We start from the raw sequence: 20,293 nt of genomic DNA, 5'->3' as shown, positions 1-20,293 counted from the left end.
GTTCAAGTCTGAGCCGAATCTTGGTATGGAGCCCAACTTCTGCTATTGCTGATTTCGACACAAGTAGTCTAAATCAGTTCTCATTGTCCCCGTCTACGGGCTGGATCTTGTTGACACATGACTATATACTATAATAATAATTTAGAATGCTTCTATTCTTCTATTTTCCTCAGTACTGCTGGCCTAACATGAAATAGTTCTCGCCTCTATTTAAAACCTACAACTATTTACTGTCCGTTTTATCGCAAAGTGACTGTACCAAATAGTTTTAGAGATTTGAAATAATATACCCGTAGAAACAATTCAGTGTAACAGCAGTGGAGGCTAGACTCGCTGTAACGTCTACCATTGACGTCACTTTCGCACTAAATTGCAATCAACAACCGTGACGTCATCACATCAATATTTGTTATTTAGTGATAACTATAAGCGGGGGAACGTGCAATTTGTTTACACACCTTCCTAACGACCCAGGAATGTAGCCCAAGTCTTATAATAATGCTATCAATCGTATTTAGAAGATAAATGTTTCCCCCTCCTTATGGTGTGATGCAGTTGAACATACCCATTGTATATATTATTTGCAATGCAATACAATGCAATGCTGCGATATATCGCCGTAAAACACACGAGTAATAAGCAGATATAACGAGCCACCGTATGTTTTAAGAATGTTCGCTATTTCGTTCTTTGATGAAGACAATTCTGAGATAATTAGGCTGAGATAGAGTTTGCTAATTGTACTTGGGGCATAAATATTATCCAGATGCAGTACCCCCAACATCCAAAGCCGTGTTAAACCAGACAATCCTTGTAAGACGTCATGCACAACCTCCCGTATTATAGTACCGCGGCATGGAATACATACACTTTTACTAAAAGCGTACAATTGTACATAAAATGATAATTTAATTAAGATATGAGCTAAATTGTGTCAAAAATACCTTGATCTATAGCTTGCATGAAAAGTACCACATTGGCAGTAGCATTAACCAAAAAAGTAGGTTTTCTTAAAAAAAAAAACCTACACGTCACACGTCACACGTCACATTCTCCGTGCGTCTTGCACGAAGTGTCTGGCCTCGGCCCAACATATTTTTTGCCTGGTGGTCCAAAGGGCGTATTCGTTTAAAGCACAAACTTGTTGGCTCTTTGGTTCAGTGGACCTTGGTAGAAAGACCTTTGTTCAGGGGATCTTGGTAGAAAGACCTTTGTTCAGGGGACCTTGGTTGAATGACCTTTGTTTAGGGACCTTGTATTTGAGACCTAAATTGAGTAACTTTAGTTCAGGGACCTTGGTAAAAGAGACCTATTTTTGAGAGACCTAGGATGAGTGACCTTGGATGTGAGACCTGGGACGAGGCCTTTGTAGAGGGACCTTGGTTGAGAGACTTTAGTTAAGGACCTTGGGTTAAAGGACCTTTTATACTGGGACCTTGGTCGAGGGACCACAGTTAAATGACCTCGTTTGAGGGACCACAATTGTAAAGGACCTTGTTTGAATGACAACGGGACCTTGTTTGATGGACTACAGTTGAAGGACCTTGTTTGCGGAACCTTAGATGAAGGACCTTGTTTGAAGGACTTTAGGACCTTGCTTAAAGCTATTGGACACTTTCGGTAAACAGTATCGTCTAAAGGCCCACACTTCGTGTATCACAACTTTTATATAAAATAACCAACCTGTGAAAATTTAGGCTCAATCGGTCATCGGAGTCGGGAGAAAATAACGAGAAAACCCAACCTTGTTTCCGCACGTTTTTACAAAGACGATTTAAAGGCCCCACCTTCGACCTTAATATAGACATCTTTTTAGAGGTTTCAGAAAGCTTAATAGCTTTAAATTGTTTACCAGAATGTCTTTAACAATGTCCCAAAGCGGCGGCATGCCGCCTATTTAAAAAAGAAAAAAACATGCGTTTTTATTTATCCGCTTAACTTAACAAAAGAAATTGTAGATTCTTTATTTGTTATTCATTCTTAGGGACTACGCTTGTGTTTGATTAGAAAGACCCGACGTCCGACAATAACAAATAACATCGGTGCACCACAAGTCTAAACAAATTGCACATTAAAATTTACTTTTGGATATAACCAATTCTATATACATTATCTAAAAAGCAAAATGGTATAATGCGTTGATGAAATATTTATTTGCAAAATGGAAAATATTTTTTTTCTGACGTGAATGTAAATGATAGCATTTGGAGTGTAAAGAAAAGACGACTGTTTACTTTGATATAAAAAAAAACCTGGTGACGTTATTTTGATCCTTGAGGATTTTTCCGACAATGGCACTTGGAGGCCTTCATGAATTTGTGTTTATTAGAAGGATATAGCTACTGAACAATAACAATGAATTATTTAGTTGTGCCTACATTTGTAGTAACAACCAATTCAATCTTATGTGTATAAAATAATACAGGGCTGGTTTTAAGGCGACGCCATATAAGTAGATAATGCTGAGTGTACAGTAAGTGTATTTTGTTGTTATTCTCGCCAAGTGTGTACAAATATTATTTTCCTGTAAGTTCAATGCATATATTAATATAAAATATTTATTGAAAAGCAAGTTATTATCATGGCACAATATTGTTCTTTATTCTTATTTACTGCCATATGTAAAACAAATAAACTGATTTAATATCATTATTTTGTTTCAAAGCAAACTTTGACTTTACATTATTTCATTATTTTCTTATCTTATTTTCATCTTTCCTTGAAACCCAAACTGACTTCAACATCAAACGGTACACGCGACTTTGATAACATAAAAAAAATTTATTGACTTTTTGCCACGTTGGTCTTTAAATGCACTGGGCACTATTGGTAATTACTCAAAGTATGAGCAATGGAGAGCTGTTGATAGTGTAAAACATGGTGAGAAACGGCTCCCTCTGAAGTAACTTATAGGTTTTGAGAAAGAAGTAATTTCTCACTAAAATATTTATTTGAATTGTTTTCGAGACCTCATAATCTGATTTTGAGGTATCTAAATGAAGTTTCTAAAAGCTCACAACTTGTGCAACAAGGGCGTTTTTTTCTTCCAGTAGTCTCCCACTTATTGACGTCCAATTGAGCCAACATTTGTACAGGTTTGTCATTCCATGCATATGTTGAGACACCAATAATGTCCAGTGTCTATGGTTATTGGAACCGTTTGATTGTTTAATACAACAAGTTATCTAAAAAAAAAACTAAAAAAACAAAAACAAGTGAAACTTTTGTCGCGTTTTTTTAAATATCGCCGGAATAATAACCCCTTGTAGAAATACACAATCTTCTGGCAGTAACGCTTCTCAGATTAAGTGAAATGATTTTCAAAATGCTGTATCGAAAGCTGTTGTATAGACGATGTGACCTATGTTTACATTCAAACCGCCCTCTGTTGAAAAAACACTGTATACGTCATGTTTCGCCGGGCAAAAAGACACGCATAGTCATGGTAAGAGTGCGTACACTTTCTAGCTGGCTGCCAAAACATAAAGGTTTTGCCAGGCGGTATGCGCGCGAATCATGTTACGGTTTTCGTGTGACGTCAGAGGTCACATCGTCTATAGGCTTCTGAAAAACATCGGTATTGCCACTCATTTTAAGAGTAAGTGATGTTTACCAAACGTTTAACTTCCCTAAAGGCACTGGACACCCATGGTAACTGTCAAAGACCAGTGAGCCTATTCTCATTATTTTGTTAACCCCAACATTATGCAAAAAAATAACAAAACTTTGAGTGAGAAATTACCACTTTCTCAAAACCTACGTACTTCAGAAGGAGCTGTTTCGCACTATGATTTATATCAAAGTCAGCACTTCATTGCTCGTTACTAGTCCTAACTTATATGACTATTCAATCATATAGGAGATATTAAACACTTAAGGGTAGTCCTAAGACGGCAAGTACTCGTCCAATAACTCGAGATAAGATAAAGTCTCAACTCCTTGTGAAATAAACCCCAGTGCCTTTTAAGAACAAAAAAGGGAACAAGATGGGATTACACCAAAAACACTTACAGTAAAGGCGAATAAAAGAGGGCAGGTACAAACAGTGGAACCCAGAAATTATCTGACGAGTGGGTGAGAACTAGATCGTGCCCCAGGCGGGCGGGTGGGTGTGGGATGGCTGAACAAAATAAAACAATATCGCAGCACAACAACAGGTTTAGTGCCCTTTTGTACAACATTTTCTCATTCACTTTCATTTCCACACCGACAACAAATAAGGGAATCAATGTGTGGTGAAGAGGCTTTCAACTAGTGGTTTAATCCCAACGAGGCCTGGTTCTTGATAATTTTACCAAGACGAAGTCGAGGTAAATTATCAAGAACCAGGCCTCGGTCAAAAAATACCTTTTCGGTCAAAAAACATCAATACTTTTCCCATTCATAATTACATTTTCGGTCAAAAAACATCAACACTTTTAAAATAGATGAACAAAAATATTATAATTGTTCAATGATTCTCAACACAACACCCCTCCAGCTATGAAATGGTAAGGCCCTCCGCCGCCCTCAGGTTAACAACTCCTTATAAGGGAATGCTGTGCGCGTCGTCTCGTATCGCGTGATGTGGCACAACTGTCCCGGCCGTTGCTCTCGACCAATCGAAACTGTCTTTTATAAGCATAGGTACAAGCTCGCGTGTCACGCCCATGTTTCAACACTTATAACTGGTCATAAACAAATGTTTATACACACCCACGTGACATGCTCTCCACCAATAGGAATAGCGAAACTGTCTCAGGTATTTATGAATAACAGCTTTCTCTCAAAAAGACGATCAGAGCTATAGCTGATCGAAACGTTTAAACATACGGTTCGTTTCAGAACCACCTCAACTCATTTAGAGATAATGTGCTACCGCAAATCTTACTATATATTGTTTTTCCACCATGCAAAGTTTCAAAGAGAGAACCAAAAATACACAAAGACCTAACCTGGGTGGTTGGCTGATACAGAGCTGTGTACATAGAGAGTTGAGACAACTTGCGATTTTAAGTCATTTCGGGTCCGAACAAAAACGCATGTGCACACACAGGGTGTCAGACTAGACTGCACATACGGCGTCCAGTACGGAATTTAAAGTTTACAATGCGTAAGGAGTGCACCATAGCCACATAAGACCACTGTTGGGGAGTATACTTTTACCCAGTGACATGTATAGCGCCAAGTTGTGTCCACCGCGCCTCAAAATGGCTTATTCTATTTGCAAGGACTTATACCAATATATTGGTTGTGAGGCATTTTTAAAACCACAGAATAAAATTTAAATGTCCGTCTTTCACACACAAGCTGAAGAGTATCATCGCCACTGCGCAGCTGCAAAAGCCCTCCCCGGAAACATGGCTTCCTCCCCAAACCCCATGTACGTCAGTTTGGGGTTCTGAAGAACCTTCATGAATAATGCATGAAGGATCTGTGTCATGTGACATCTGTGCGATAGCCGGAAGTGGAGGCTCGCATCTCGAAGATTTCGGAGGATGCTCTCTTCGCACGCTCCCCAAGACGGTAAGTATTTTGGAAGATGACCATGGTGTATACCCGCGGGGGATATAAGATGTGGGCCTTATGTTTACGTGGTGAAGTGCATGTTAGGTTACATAGCCTGTCGGATAAGTGGGTTGAAAAACAAACTCTAGTCCTCTGGGGTCGGCTTCAACTATCTTGGGGCCAGCTGCTGTCCCACAATTCTATGACAAATTCAGTCTTCACCCTTAATTTTGTTCAAAAGATAGGCTACTATCATTAACGTCGGGTAATGACAAACATCATCATAAATGGGGACAGTACTTACTTATAAAAGATAAAGAAACAATACCTCACAAAAGTAAACTGAGACCTACGGGAGTGTTAAGGCATGAGGAAGACAATTATTTTCTTCTACATGGTTAAGGGGACATTGTGAACAAAAATCAAATAAAGTCACTGTTATGAGCCATGTCATAAAATGTCACTAAGTGCATGTCATAAATATTACTAAAAGCTGATTACGTCAATTATGGCCCAGCTTAAAGGCCCTGGACACTACATTTATTATTGTAATTACTCAAAATATTTATTAGCATAAAAACTTACTTGGTAACGAGCAATGTCACACTTATTAGAAACAAAGTTCTCATGGTCTAACACAGGGACCTTGGACTCAAATCCTCAAATTAAAGAATTAGAAACTGTAACTCAGTCGACTGGGTATATTTACAAACGATGTGTAACCGGAAAGCGTATCCTGACGTCAGCAGGGGCCGATTTCTCCTTTACGCTTTGCAAATTTAAGTACGTGTCAAATTGTGCGAATAATTTGGTTGTGTAACCTTATGACGTCAGAGGCCCCCTCTCCACGTTAAAGGTGTGAATAAATAGAAAGACCGGTCCACGAATAAAGACAGGTATTGGTTTTACGTAACCAGTGATTTCAATGGATTCAGTGATTTAATTGGATGAACGTGCAATGACGTAAGTGTTCCATGATTGGTCCGAGGTGATGTTTGGTAGCTTCAGTAGGGTCGTCTGCATGCAGCAGCAGACATTTGTTTTATAATTATGTATATAAAAATGTACGCAGGATTTGACTGCGAATCTTCATATGAAATGAATGCGATGTCAAAGAAGATTATGGACTAGAATTGACGCAGGCACAAGGCAGATCTCTGGCATAGTTAAAGGCAGTGGACACTATTGGTAATTACTCAAAATAATGATTAGCATAAAACCTTACTTGGTAACGTGTATAATAATGGGGAGCTGTTGATAGTATAAAACATTGTGAGAAACGGCTCCCTCTGAAGTGACGTAGTTTTCAAGAGACAAGTAATTTTCCACGAATTTGATTTCGAGACCTCAGATTTTTACTTTGATTATTATCTCGCAACAATTGAGCTCAAATGTTCACATGTTTGTTATTTTATGCATAGGGCCTATGTTGTGATACACCAAGTGAGAAGAAATAGTGTCCGGTGTCTTTAATGAGCCTCAAAGTGTACCGTCATATATATACGCTAACAAATAGATGACTGTTTTGTTGAGTTCTTACAAACAAATAATCAAACGAACAAAGACATTTTAAATCAAGAAGCCCTTTTTCGGAGCACATTACAATTATTTACTGTCACTCACAGTATACCCGCATTACAATAAATGTTTTAACAGGCAATTTGATTTGGCAAACCATACAATATACTAAAATGTTATTTAAACTATAATATAGAAGAAAGCACAATCATTCAGCTGAAAGAAATTAACGATAGGCCCTAATTATTATCACCAGCAGCTATTAATAAAAAAAGTCTTGCCGTAGATTTAAAAAGGTGATTAATGACAGCTTAATTAAATAAAGAAAGCACATCAAATGAAGTTTAATTTAATAGTACGTTTAATTATTGCGTAACCGAGGGGGACAACCTCGTCAAGAATACCCCCCCCCCCCCCCACAAAAAAAATAAAATAAAAATAAAATAAAGACATTAGACATTACTGGTAATTGTCAAAGACCAGTCTTCTCACTTGGTGTATCTCACCTTATGCATAAAATAACAAACCTGTGAAAATTTGAGCTTTATTGGTCGTCGGAGTTGTGAGTTGTGAGTTATGAAAGAAGATAACACTCTTGTCACACGAAGTTGTGTGCTATCAGATGCTTGATTTCGGGACCTCAAATTCTAAATCTGAGGTCTCGAAATCAAATTCGTGGAAAATTACTTCTTTCTTGAAAACTACGTCATTTTAGAGAACGCCGTTTCTCACAATGTTTTATACCATCAACCTCTCCCCATTGGTCGTTACCAAGTGAGGTTTTATGCTGATAATTATTTAGAGTAATTACCAATAGTGTCCACTGCCTTTAAGGCTAGGATATTTTTCACACTTTAGATTCCGCTACAAACAAAAATGGAATTCCCTTGATATTGAAATCGTTTATTTTGTTTCCGACATATACTTTTCGATTAGAGAATCGTAAATTTGGTTTCCGACCATATACTTTTCGATTCAGAATTTTGTTTCCGGTCATACACTTTCGGAATTTTAAATCGTTCATTTTGTTTCCGACCATATACTTTTCGATTTGGAAATGGTTAATTTTGTTTCATACCACACTTTTCGACTTTTATTTGTTTCTGACCATCTACATTATTTCGATTTCGAAAAATTTCATTCGTTTTCTAAACCATATACTTTTTTAGTCGAACTCGTTCATTTTGTTTCCAACCATATAGGCCCTAACATCCTTCTCAACTTTGGCAATCGTCATTTGTTTTCGACGCTAAAAATTGCACGTTCGATTTTGAAATCGTTCATTTTGTTTCATAACAAACACTTTTCGACTTTTATTTGTTTCTGACCATCTATATATATTGATTTAAAAAAAAAAAAATCATTTGTTTTCCCAAGCATATACTTTTTGAATTGAAATCGTTCATTTTGTTTACAACCATATACTATTTACGATTTGAATTTATTCATTTTGTTTCTGACCAAATGCTTTTCGATTCTGAATTCGCTCACTTTGTTTTCAACCATACACTTATATAGATACGAAAACAAATTAATTTTGTTTCTGACCATACACATTGAAATCGTTTTAAAATCTTCCCCTCCCCCTAACCATTACTAATCCATGCATCTAAAAACTGCAAATAAAAGTCACTTGCTTGAGTCTCCCAAAGCATATAAATGATACTCATTATTGCCTTAAAATAGACCAATGTTGACAATCTGCCCCCACAACAAACCGTAAGATAAATTTGGAACACTAGTAACATGTACACACATGGAATTGAAAAATAGTTAAAAGTATACGTAAACAATGTGACCATTGTAGGGTAAAAGCAATTTATATACAGTATTCTCTGTCCCCCGCCCTCCAACAAAACACCAAAAATGTCTTTTTTGTTTTCGCCTCGGCTACTGGTTACATACCAACCTAAAGTAAACCTTCAGATCTGATGTTTGTTAACCAAGGAATCGGTAAAGTCAAAGTTTTACAGGGGGATGTTTTGAATATGTGGTTTCTATTGGTCTCTTGAAACAGATAAAACAAAATAAACATCGATGATGCCGAAGGCGGATTCAAAGACATTGTCAACTTAGACTGGAATCTTAAATTTAGTATCTGGCCCTTTAAGAATCCACGGCTTCGGCTTCAGATTCAGCTCAGGCTAGCTTAGCCGGCGGTTGTTTTGAAAACTATACTTTTAACTGTTTACACCGCTTTTCAAAGACCAATTTGCCCGCCAATTCAAGGCAACCTGTACAGGGACAAAGGACAAAACAAGATGTTCTTGCTTCGGGATGCTCATTTTACTTACAATTCCAATTTCCCTAACCGTTTCATCCGAAACACGTACACAAATGAGTCATAGATCGATACAAAGTATCTTATTATAACTCATAGTTAGCTCAACCCTTCTAAAAATCTCTGCCGTAAGATTTTTAAAGGTCAAATTTAAATTTAGAAAATAAGACTATTACAAGTCATATATACATTTGAAGCAAATGAATATTAAATCAATTAATAGTAATTAACTGAGGAAGACATTGATGAGCAAACTTTGCAGTGGATACCTTTGTGAATATCTCAACACTCCCGCGTGACGTAATAACGCCTGTTCAACCATTTCATGTACAATTTTATTACAAAAAGCAAATGTTGATAGCCCTATAAAGCATAATCCTTGAGATTTAATACATAATACTATAGATTTGATAATTTTTTTCCAATATAATTATTTACATTTTATTTTGATTACATTGCACTTTCTCGAGATAGTGTTGATGGCAATAATTGGCTGAAAAATACCAATTACTAACATAGGCATTGGCCAAAACAAGTGGAGCATAACGCACCCATCACCCTAAAAAAAAAACTTTGGTGATCATCTAAATTTCAAACGTAAACGGTATGCATGGCTCTTTTGCATACCCAAATATGTTTTTGCATACCCATAGATGTATTTTCATGGTTTACAGATTAACTAAAAGCATACTTTGTATGTACATTGTACAAGCAAACTGGAGGATCAATAAACTAAAGTCAAGGTTTAACAGACAACAGACAACAGTTAAGATTTGCTGCTGTTCTTTTTGAACGAGGCCTATTGGTTGTAACTTAGAATACTGACGGTATACATGCATCCATTCAACCTCTTTAGTTCCAACTAACTCTCAGGGGCCAACATCATGAAACCCGTAAGCGCATGTTTGCTGCTAACAGAGAAGCTCATAGCACGGTTTTGATAAAAACAGCGTACCGTGTTGTAATTATTAAGCAAGCAACAAACCACCATTTTTGGCGGTTTTTGTAAGCAGATAATTGACGCACCCTAGTCTCTCGTTGGTCGGGTAAACACTTTTGCTTGTGTATATTTTTCTGTAACATATTTACATTTTTATCTCACCCTCTTATTTTATTTCATTTGTAAGATGTTTAAATGTTATTTTTGTTTTGTTATTCAGCGTTTGTGTTGCAAGGATTGTTTTTTAATAAACCATTTTATCTATCTACATGTATATATCTCTCTCTACATTAGGGGAGATGGCCTCAGGTTTTGATCCAGAACAGACCTCCGTCAGAGGCATACAAAACCAAAAACGAAAAGGGGAGCAAAGAATTAGGGGAAGGCATCCAGTTGGAAATTTAAAACTGTTGGAAGATGTTCCGAAAGGAACAAGTAAAATTGGAACAAATTAAAATGGCTTTGGTATAAATGAATAAAAACAATGAATTTAACTTGTGTTGTTCCCAAAATAAGTCGATTTCATTCAAGGTATGTCAGTTAGTCACATAAGTTTTTTTGAGATATGGCGGACACAATCCCTCTACACTATCAGAATTGGGTAAATTTGCCGTTATACAACCAAACCAAACAGTGCACTCCAACAGTGTCCACCGTATCTCAAATAGGCTTATTGAGTTGTCCTCAAATAGTGTTCTGTGCTGTGACTTTTCCTGAGATTATAGCATGGGTGACAGATCCTTTTTTCATCGGCTGCCCCCAAACTATGGAATGAACTGCCATCTGACATTCAATACTCTCAATCTATTCATATTTTCAAGTGAAAAGTGAAGACTTTTCTTTTCAATAAAACTTGTATGTCATTGTGCCTGTATGTAGATTTTTTGGTATGTAAATTTGTCAGTACTTTTTATCTAATGTTTTTGAAACTTCTTGATGGAATGCGTGGCTGGTAATTTTTTGTGGAAATGGCACAATATACATCTCTAAATATTTGTATTATTGCTGCATAAAACCAGCTTTATATGGAACTGCCAGAGCCTGGAAACCACATCCTATTGGAGTCAGTTTCTTAAAGCACGGTGCAGCAGCCATCACAAAAACATTTCTCAGATCTAAGTTTAACCAAATCAGGTGGTCAACCTTGGTGAAGTGGTGAAACTGCAGGACTCCCACTCACAATGTCATGGGTTCCAATCTGGCCAGGCTTATTGCTGATTTAACAATGGCTAGAGTAAATATTATGTTCATCTGTGTACTTACTGAGTAACAATTTCTTGATTTGCGCAATTAATAGTCATAGACGTTAAGCCATTGTTGTCTGTGAGAGATTTGCTGTTGCCAGCTTGGCGTTGGCGTCCCCTTGTGGGTAGCTTTGTTGAGATCCCTTGTTGGGATGATCATCTGAACAAACAAACAAAGTGCAAAACATGAATGGCGATCAGTATTGATGATTGTATATTTGTAGTTAGCTAAATTCGTGTTTGAAATGGTGACTATGGCTACAACTACGGCTAGATTGCGCACGTCTGCCTATTCTTTAACACCGACAGCTGCACTGATCTAGCCGTAGCTGTAGCCGAAGTTGCCGTTTTTTGATACGTTCTAAGAATTTTACTGAGCGCCAACAATTCATCCTTGGCAGCGAATTAGGTGACCAGCCATTGCTGTATAATTGTCACTAGTTGGATTGGTGCTCGGGACCAATGACTCTGCTTACCATGGCCCTTACCATAAGTGAAAAATCTGCACTTAGGGAAGCATATAGATCGGTGACTTACATTAAGGGTATGCCACAGGTAAGCAAGGATGCTTTGAGTGTGTGTGCGTACATCACATCACTAAGCATTCTTTGCTTGCTCAGCTAACACAGAAATTAAGCGCTTACACTGTACACAGAGAGCAGTGACAGTAAGCGCAGAATTCTGTGGTAAGCAGAGCTACGACGGGCCTTGAATTACACAGAGGCCACGGACGGGAGGCCATGGCCTTCATTGCCCCTGGGCCCAATTTCATAGAGCTGCTTAAGCACAAAATTCTGCTTAAGCAAAAAAATTCATGCTTTAGTAAAATCAGATTATCGGCCAAGACTCCACTCAATTGTTATGCTAAGTAAACAACAGCTAAATACCAGTCACAAGCAAAGAATATGGCATGAAATTTTGGCCTGTAACATGTGTAAAATAAGCGAGCTACTTTCGTGCTTAACCAATTTGTTTTCTTAAGCAGCTCTATGAAATTGGCCCCTGGTCTTGGCGCTAGTGCCCTTTTAAAAGTCTCCCATAGACTTTATGATTTTCCAATACAAGTGCCCTTTGCAAACTCAAAATGGCCTTGCCCTTTCAGAGATGATGAAATCAGCCCCTAATAGATATCAGCTAACAAGCCTGATGGAATTGAATGGAGGTGTTGATTTATGGTATGGCCATCATATCCAGTAGTGCATTGATCTTGACGTCTAACCACTGAGTCTGCTTCGGTCTGAGGTTCACCACCCAGTCTTTGGGTAGCTTCTTATAGCCACAACGGCAGCCCAATACGGCTCCGGCTACACTCGCATTACTTGGACTATCCCTTCCAAACATCACTAGCTTCGTTATTGACTCTCTTTGGTAAAAAAGGAGAAGAAAAAAGAAGGGCAAATTAATAGGATTGTATAGCTTTGAAGACTGTATTTATTAAAAAATGTAATATTAATGTTATAGTATTTTAACATACTTTCAAATATTATTATAACATTATTATATCATTTTGGTAATGAAACTATCAAGTGACGTAAAATTTACTATAACTTTCAACTATTATGCCTGCGATACCTGTTTATTGTTATTCTATTAATAGTTTGACAAACACAGTAATTGTATTGGTGCCTAATTAACCTAGAAGTGAAATAACCAAACTCAGGATGAGAGGAAAATCAAATGGTCCTCATTGGGATGTGAACCCAAGACCCCTGACACTCCGGGCAGACGCCCTACCAACTGAGCTATGAGGCACAGCGATAAACCCCCACAGGTTTTCCCTAAGAACCACATGTTTTACTTCTCCCTCAGTGTTGCATGGATGTGCAACTATTATTTAGGGAATCAATGTGTGGTGAAGAGGTTTTCAACTAGTGGTTTAATCCCAACGAGGCCTGGTTCTTGATAATTTTTACCGAGACAAAGTCGAGGTAAATTATAAAGAACCAGGCCTCGGCGGGTTTAAACCACTAGTTGAAAACCGATTCAACACACTTTGATTCCCATTCACAAATACCTTTTTGGTCAAAAAACATCAACACTTTTTAGTCAAAAAGTAAAATAAATGCAAAAATTATAGTTTTTCAATGATTTCTTTCAACACAACACCCCTCCAGCTATAAAATGGTAAAGCCTCAGCCGCCCTCGGGTAAACAACTCGTTATAAGGCAATGCTGTGCGCGTCATGCGTATCGAGTGGTGTGGCACAACTGTTTCAGCCATTGTTTTTGACCAATATGAATGAAGAAACTGTCTTATAAGAACAGGTGTAAGCTCGCGTGTCACGCCCATGTTTCAACACTTTTTACTGGTCATAAACAAAGGTTTATACACACCCACGTGACGGGCTCTCCACCAATAGGAATAGCGAAATTGTCTGAGGTATTTACGAATTGTTTGATACACCAAAAAAGCACTTCAAAATATAGGATAAACAAACAATACATTAAGGACAATAATGCAGTGGCAAATGCCTGGAATTAAAAATGTTAACTCCATAAAATAGAGAAAATAGAAATAGCTGCTGCAAAGTGTTAACCAACCAAAAGGACCTATGGTATAAATACAAAAAATAGTGAATGGCCTGAAGTTTTGACACTAGAAGAGTCTTTCTCAAAGGCTGAAAAAAGGAAGACAAAAAAAAGTGTGACTCAAAATTGTTTATCTTTGATGCCACTGGCTACATCAAAATAAGAAATAAAATATAAGAAAGACATGAATACAAAATACAGCAATACAGGTATAGACATGGCTACATCAAAAATAAGAAATAAAATATAAGAATGACATGAATACAAAATAAAGCAATACAAGTATAGATATGAATACAAAGAATACACAATTCTGGATAGGTTCAAATGTTCCAGAAAAATAATTATAGAATTATTGCAGTACATATAAAAATTGAGTTCAGCAATATGATATTAACAATTAAAATACACTTAACATTCAATGCAAGTTAGTGGCATCTTGGTTAACTTGTCCACCCTTTATGGTGGAAAATGGCGGTTTCAGATGTGTGAGGAAAACCCAAACAAGGGAAACCCCAACATGCAAGGCTCTGGTATGAGATTCCCCAACCAGGATCACAAAAAGGCACGGAAAAAATCACCAACCAAAATTTAAAAAATGCAATGAACAACATTAAAAAGAAAGAGAACGACCTTTTCACAAAGTCACTTCCTTTTCTCTGAGTTGTTTCAAAACAACTCTCTCTCCCTCTACCGTCAACCCAACATGGATTTATTATTAATTTATCCATTAAAAATCGCTGATACATCTGTAATTTATCACTCTCCTTTTTCGGGGGGTGACATGATATGATTAGTTATTCATTAAATCATTAATAATAATGTGCGGTACTTATAAAGCGCATATTACTGTGGAGTCTGTTAAAAAAAAAAAAAAAAACAATAATCCTTGGTTAATGAGCATACTTGACCCCTTCCTAGAAACTCACTAAACTCCCTGGGTACAAAACAACCCTACACAATTTGAATGACATAATGGGGAATCAAACACCCACACTCAACTTGATTAAAGATTAAAACCATTGGACCCTTTCGGTAAACAGTATTGTCCAAGGCCCACACTTCGTGTACCACAACTTCTATATAAAATAACAAACCTGTGAAAATTTAGGCTCAATCGGTCATCGAAGTCGGGAGAAAATAACGGGAAAACCCACCATTGTTTCCGCGCGTTTCGCCGTGTCATGACATGTGTTTAAAATAAATCCGTAATTCTCGTTAACGAGAATTGATATCGTTTTGCTGTTTTCTCAAAAAGTAAAGCATTTCATGGAATAATATTTCAAGAGAAGTCTTTCACCACTACCTTCTGTAAACCCTGTAAGTTATTTGTAAATCTGTGAACTTTTTGGTTTTTTTCTGAACCGAAAGGGTCCAATGGCTTTAAAGGCATATTATTTTCCCAATGACCTGCAGATGATTTCACGAAACGGTAGGATTAATCCCATCTTAAGATAGGACGAGTAAATTGTCTTAACTTAGGATGGGTTCAATGCGTCCTATCGTCTATGAATACAGAACTTAACTAGTCCCAAGTCCTAAGATTAATCCTAAGTTAGGAAGAGTTTGGTGAAATGGACAGCAGGGCACTCATGTAAAGTGCATTGACAACAAGTTACTATTATATGTACCCACCTGAAGGAGAGTCCAGATTGAAGGGCAATCATTGCAGCTGATAATGGTTTGAAGGTGTAGCTAAACTTGTTGGGGTGTAGCTTAGACCAACTGGAAGTTAATTAATTTAATTTTAATAATACAGCTCTTATATAGCGCAATTTAAAAATTGAGCTTCACAAAAAAAACAAAAAAACAACAAAAGCAATTATAACACACTAGAATAAATAAGATTTGAGATTGCATTTGTTCCATTTAAAAACAGAATTAAGTTGTGACATGAATCGTTCCTTAAGCGTTGCTATTATATGAATCATTGGGCTTGTCATGGTTTTGCAACTTAGTTCATCAATTTGGTTTACATGTCTACAAACATTACTGAAGTTGTCATTAAACTGATATAATCAGTTAATGTTGTCATTGCAGAAACTTTTACTTTGGAATAAGAGCGGTTAACTTTGGAGAAACAATTGAAGACTTGCCTACATGTATGTTGGGGTTGTCCCATAGTGGTATAGAGTATGGGTATCAACAACTTGTTGTTGTTAAAACGATGAATATTTTAAGTAGAATTTGAAACTTTGCATGGTGGAGATAAGATATAGAAGAGTTTGCGGTAACACTATTTTAATGCAAAGTTAACATGTTACTGAGTTAAAATTAACTAATTTTTCACATTTGAACAAAGACAAATTTACAAGTTAACGTGCCAGTGCTGAACTGGCTCAGTTACTGAGCTTTCTAGCCCTATGTTGGCAGTTTCCCTATTTTTTTCAATATCTTTGTTCAACCACAAATCATTTAGAATTTACCCAGTCAGTTTCCCAAGTGGTTTACAATATATGACATATTTTCTTTTTTTATAAAACGGTGAAATGCTTTTTGAGTTGTATCACCTTTTAAAGTCATTCAAGTTGCAGAAGTCGTCAAAGTCTTGTAGATGCTCGGGCTCTTTCAGGAACATCCTCCCCGCTTCGGTTGCCATGGAAACAATGGACTGGAGAAATGGCGCCGCGGCAGATGTACACAGGCTTTGGTTATTTTGGAGAAGCAAGGCGATCAGGACGGAGAGGACTACACAGCTTGCTTGACACCTTGTTAGTAAGATACAGAGAAATAAAGAATGGAATTTATTTTTCTATGGAGCTACATATATAGAACTCAACAAATGTTGTTTTATTTTATTTGCTCTTATTGCAGTTTTTGTGTTATCATGTTCACAAGGAGTTTCCTTACATGGGAGCGGATAAGGCCTACAAACAACAATATTTTACTGGCAATACTGGTTGATTTTAAAATGTGTTGATAGTTAAAGGCACTTTACACAATATTTTAGTATAAAACCATACTTGGTAACTCAACGGAGAGCTGTTGATAGTATAGAACATTAGGAGAAACGACTCCCTCTGAAGTAAAATAGTTTTTGAAAAAGAAGTTATTTCTCACTTAAATATCTGAATCCGAGAAAGACTTCATGCCCGAAGCCTTTCTCAAGCATCTGAAGCACACACATTTGTGCAGTAAGGTTGTTTTTCTTTCATTATTTTCTTGTTTCGAAGACCAAGTGAGCCACAATTTTCCCGTATTGGTTATTATATGCATGTTTGAATTCAGCATGTGAGGATACTGGTCTTTAACAAATTAACAAATGTGTCAGTGCCGTTAGGAAGAATGATAAATAACCCTGTTTGAGCGCATCAATTTATTGGCACAAAATGAAGAATACAAACAACAACAAAACGACCATGATTTTAATTACAAAAAGCAAAGAAAAAAACTTCTACAGAACTATGATTTTGTTTCAATGCATAAATTTCTCGCATCCTTTTTAAAATGATGAAAAGAAAACCTCCAAAAACCATTTGAGTATGCTTTCACAAATAAACGAAAACAAAACTTGTAGCAGGAAATGTTCAATATGATGTATTTATTCAAGGTGGGTGCATGCAATTTTATAAGCAGTTTTTCTCCACGGTTCATCTTCTGACAATAAGTTTTTAACTGCAAACTCAAACCAAAGGTTAATACACAATTAGTTGCCCGGCTTACACAGGTGTATCATAGCGCTGGTAAAATTAGTATGCACAATGTCACTCTACAATGGTTAGATAGACTGAATGATATTTCAATTTAAGAAATAATAATTATGACCGGTAAATAATAAGATTAAGTTTGACAAAACCACTGTTGAGACTGCAGGAAAACTACATTTGACTACGCACGCAACAAACAACCCAAATAACAGCATGCAATCCTGTTAAAGGCAGTGGATACTATTGGTAATTACTCAAAATAATTGTTAGCATAAAAACTTACTTGGTAATGAGCATGGAGAGCTGTTGATAGTATAAAACATTGTGAGAAACAGCTCCCTCTGAAGTAACATAGTTTTTCAGAAAGAGGTAATTTCTCACTCAAATAATAAACCTTTATTTATGGATCTGCTGAAAGCACACAAAGTGTGCAACAAGGGTGTGTTTCTTTCATTATTCTCTTGCAACTTCGATGACCAATTGAGCCCAAATTTTCCCAGGTTTGTTATTTTATGCATACATGTTTGGATACACCAAGTGAGAATACTGGGCCCAATTTCATGGCTCTGCTTACCGCCGAATTCTGCGCTTACGATCGCGATTCCCCACTTACGTGCAAGCGCCGAATTTCTGCGCTAGCGTTGTAAGCGTAGAATGCCTAGTAACGTGAAGTACGCACGCACAGAAGCCCAAATTCGCCGCTAACCCCTGAAATATGCTTGCCGTGAGCATCGAATTCTCTGCTTCCGTAAGCGCAGATTCTGTGCTTATGGTAAGCAGAGCCATGAAATTGGGCCCTGGTCTTTGACAATTACCAAACATGTCCAGTGCCTTGAATGCTACAGACATGACAGAGAGCCCTTTTCATAACTTAATAAGACAGCTTTTCAAAATCATATCTTCTCAATTTGTAATTCTGAAGCTTCATATACCGGACGGCCATAAGTGAGCCTCAGAGCAATGAATAATTTCCATGCATTTATAATTGTGCAGAGGGCAAAAGTTGGACGACAAGTACAAATCTGAAGCTGGATAAGTCAACAAGCTATCTGTATTCAAATGGACAAATATTGCACCATATTATTCTTCTCCCATCCTCGTCTGTCTGTAACATTTAGGAAAAACCATTTAAATGATAATAAACCACACTGATTGCCTTCCTATGGTCTTGTCACAAATTTACATTATGGATTGTGTAGAAATTTCCAGTTAAAGGAACACGTTGCCTTGGATCGGTCGAGTTGGTCTTTGAAAAGCGTTTGTAACCGTTTGTTATTTATGGTTAGAAAGATGTTTTAAAAGTAGAATACAATGATCAACACAAATAAGCCTCGAAATTGCGAGGTTTTCCTTTTACTTTGCAAACTAACACAGTCGGCCATTTATGGCCGACAGTGTTAGTCGGCGAGGTAAAAGGAAAACCGCGCAATTTCGAGTGATACTGTGTGGATCATTATATTCTACTTTGAAAATATCTCTCTAATCATATGCATTTTATAACAAATGGTTGCAAACGCTTTTCAAAGACCAACTCGACCGATCCAAGGCAACGTGTACCTTTAAAAAAGGTTGCCTCATCAGTTATGATGAGAGCGGCAAAGAAATGAACAAAACAGTCAGGTATAAGATGCTATCAGTGAAGGATTACGCATTTATGGACGACTGCAATTATTAATAGCAGCTCAGACGGATTAAGTTTTGATGGTTCGATTAAAACAATGTATATTACAATACACATGTTTGTGTACATACATTAATGTACATTAGAATTTGAAAGACTTGTTGATCGTGCAAAGAAAACATTAGGGTAAACGGAAGGGGTTAAAAATAACATATCATATCATATCCCTGCCTTGACATTCTTAAAGCATCATCCTCAAGCAGTAGGTCTCATGTAGTGCACACAAAATAACCGTGTACACTTGGGGTTTGCCCTAGTGTTTCTGGCAGTTAGTCTAGACGAGATTGCAAAAAGGGCTCTAGTTTTATAAAGGAGGTGAGCGGCATTTTTTAGTAAAAGTTGGTATCGTATTTGGGGGTGCTGATTCCAAAAATGATGGATACCAAGGCTAATTTTAAGTCATTGTCCCTGTAAAATCTTATTTAAAACAACACAGAAAAAACTAGTAATGACAGTACTTCATGCAGAAAACGTCAGGTTCTGCAGTAGTTCTATATAGGTGTTGTCAGGATTCCATACAAGACAGGTATCCTGTTAGTCAGGTATCCGGTTCAGAGTTTTGAGTGTAATTCATACATTCACACCATGCATTTATCTTACACTTAAAGGGAAGGTACACGTTTGGTAATTGTCAAAGACCAGTGTTCTCACTTGGTGTATCCCATCATAACCATAAACTAACAAACCTGTGAAAATTTGGGCTCAATTGGTCATCGAATTTGCGAGGAAATGATGACAAAGAACACCCTTGATAGACGAATTTGTGTGCTTTCAGATAAGAAGAAAAGACTTCTAGCTAGAAGCCTTTTATTATTTTAGTGAGAAATTACCTCTTTCTCAAAAACTAAGTTACTTCAGAGGGAGTCATTTCCCACAATGTTTTATACTACAAACAGCTCTCCAATGCTCGTTACCAAGTCAGTTTTTAAGTTATTATATGTTTTGAGTAACTACCAAACGTGTACCT

At 37.1% G+C, this 20,293-nt stretch overlaps 1 protein-coding gene across 4 annotated transcripts in view; it reads right to left on the bottom strand.

Moving 5' to 3' along the window:
• Positions 1 to 7,767: 7,767 nt before the first annotated feature.
• Positions 7,768 to 20,293, bottom strand: part of LOC117306798 — a 28,545-nt gene continuing 16,019 nt past the window's right edge. For 2 of the 4 annotated variants that reach the window (XM_033791314.1, XM_033791316.1), the window contains 3 exons: positions 16,509 to 16,706; positions 15,634 to 15,723; positions 12,511 to 12,833 (listed from right to left, as the gene is read on the bottom strand). In XM_033791314.1, coding sequence (XP_033647205.1) covers positions 12,641 to 12,833; positions 15,634 to 15,723; positions 16,509 to 16,706 — 481 coding nt within the window. In that variant the 3' untranslated portion in view covers positions 12,511 to 12,640. Of the gene's footprint in view, positions 11,631 to 12,510; positions 12,834 to 13,792; positions 14,088 to 15,633; positions 15,724 to 16,508; positions 16,707 to 20,293 lie in introns of those variants that run through there. The other 2 variants (XM_033791315.1, XM_033791317.1) reach the window with 2 other exon arrangements.

Source organism: Asterias rubens, chromosome 2 (assembly GCF_902459465.1).
Source record: "Asterias rubens chromosome 2, eAstRub1.3, whole genome shotgun sequence".
Lineage (NCBI taxonomy): Eukaryota > Metazoa > Echinodermata > Asteroidea > Forcipulatida > Asteriidae > Asterias > Asterias rubens.
The sequence above is the reverse complement of the archived record's forward strand: the minus strand, read 5'-3'. Positions and strand labels throughout refer to the sequence as shown.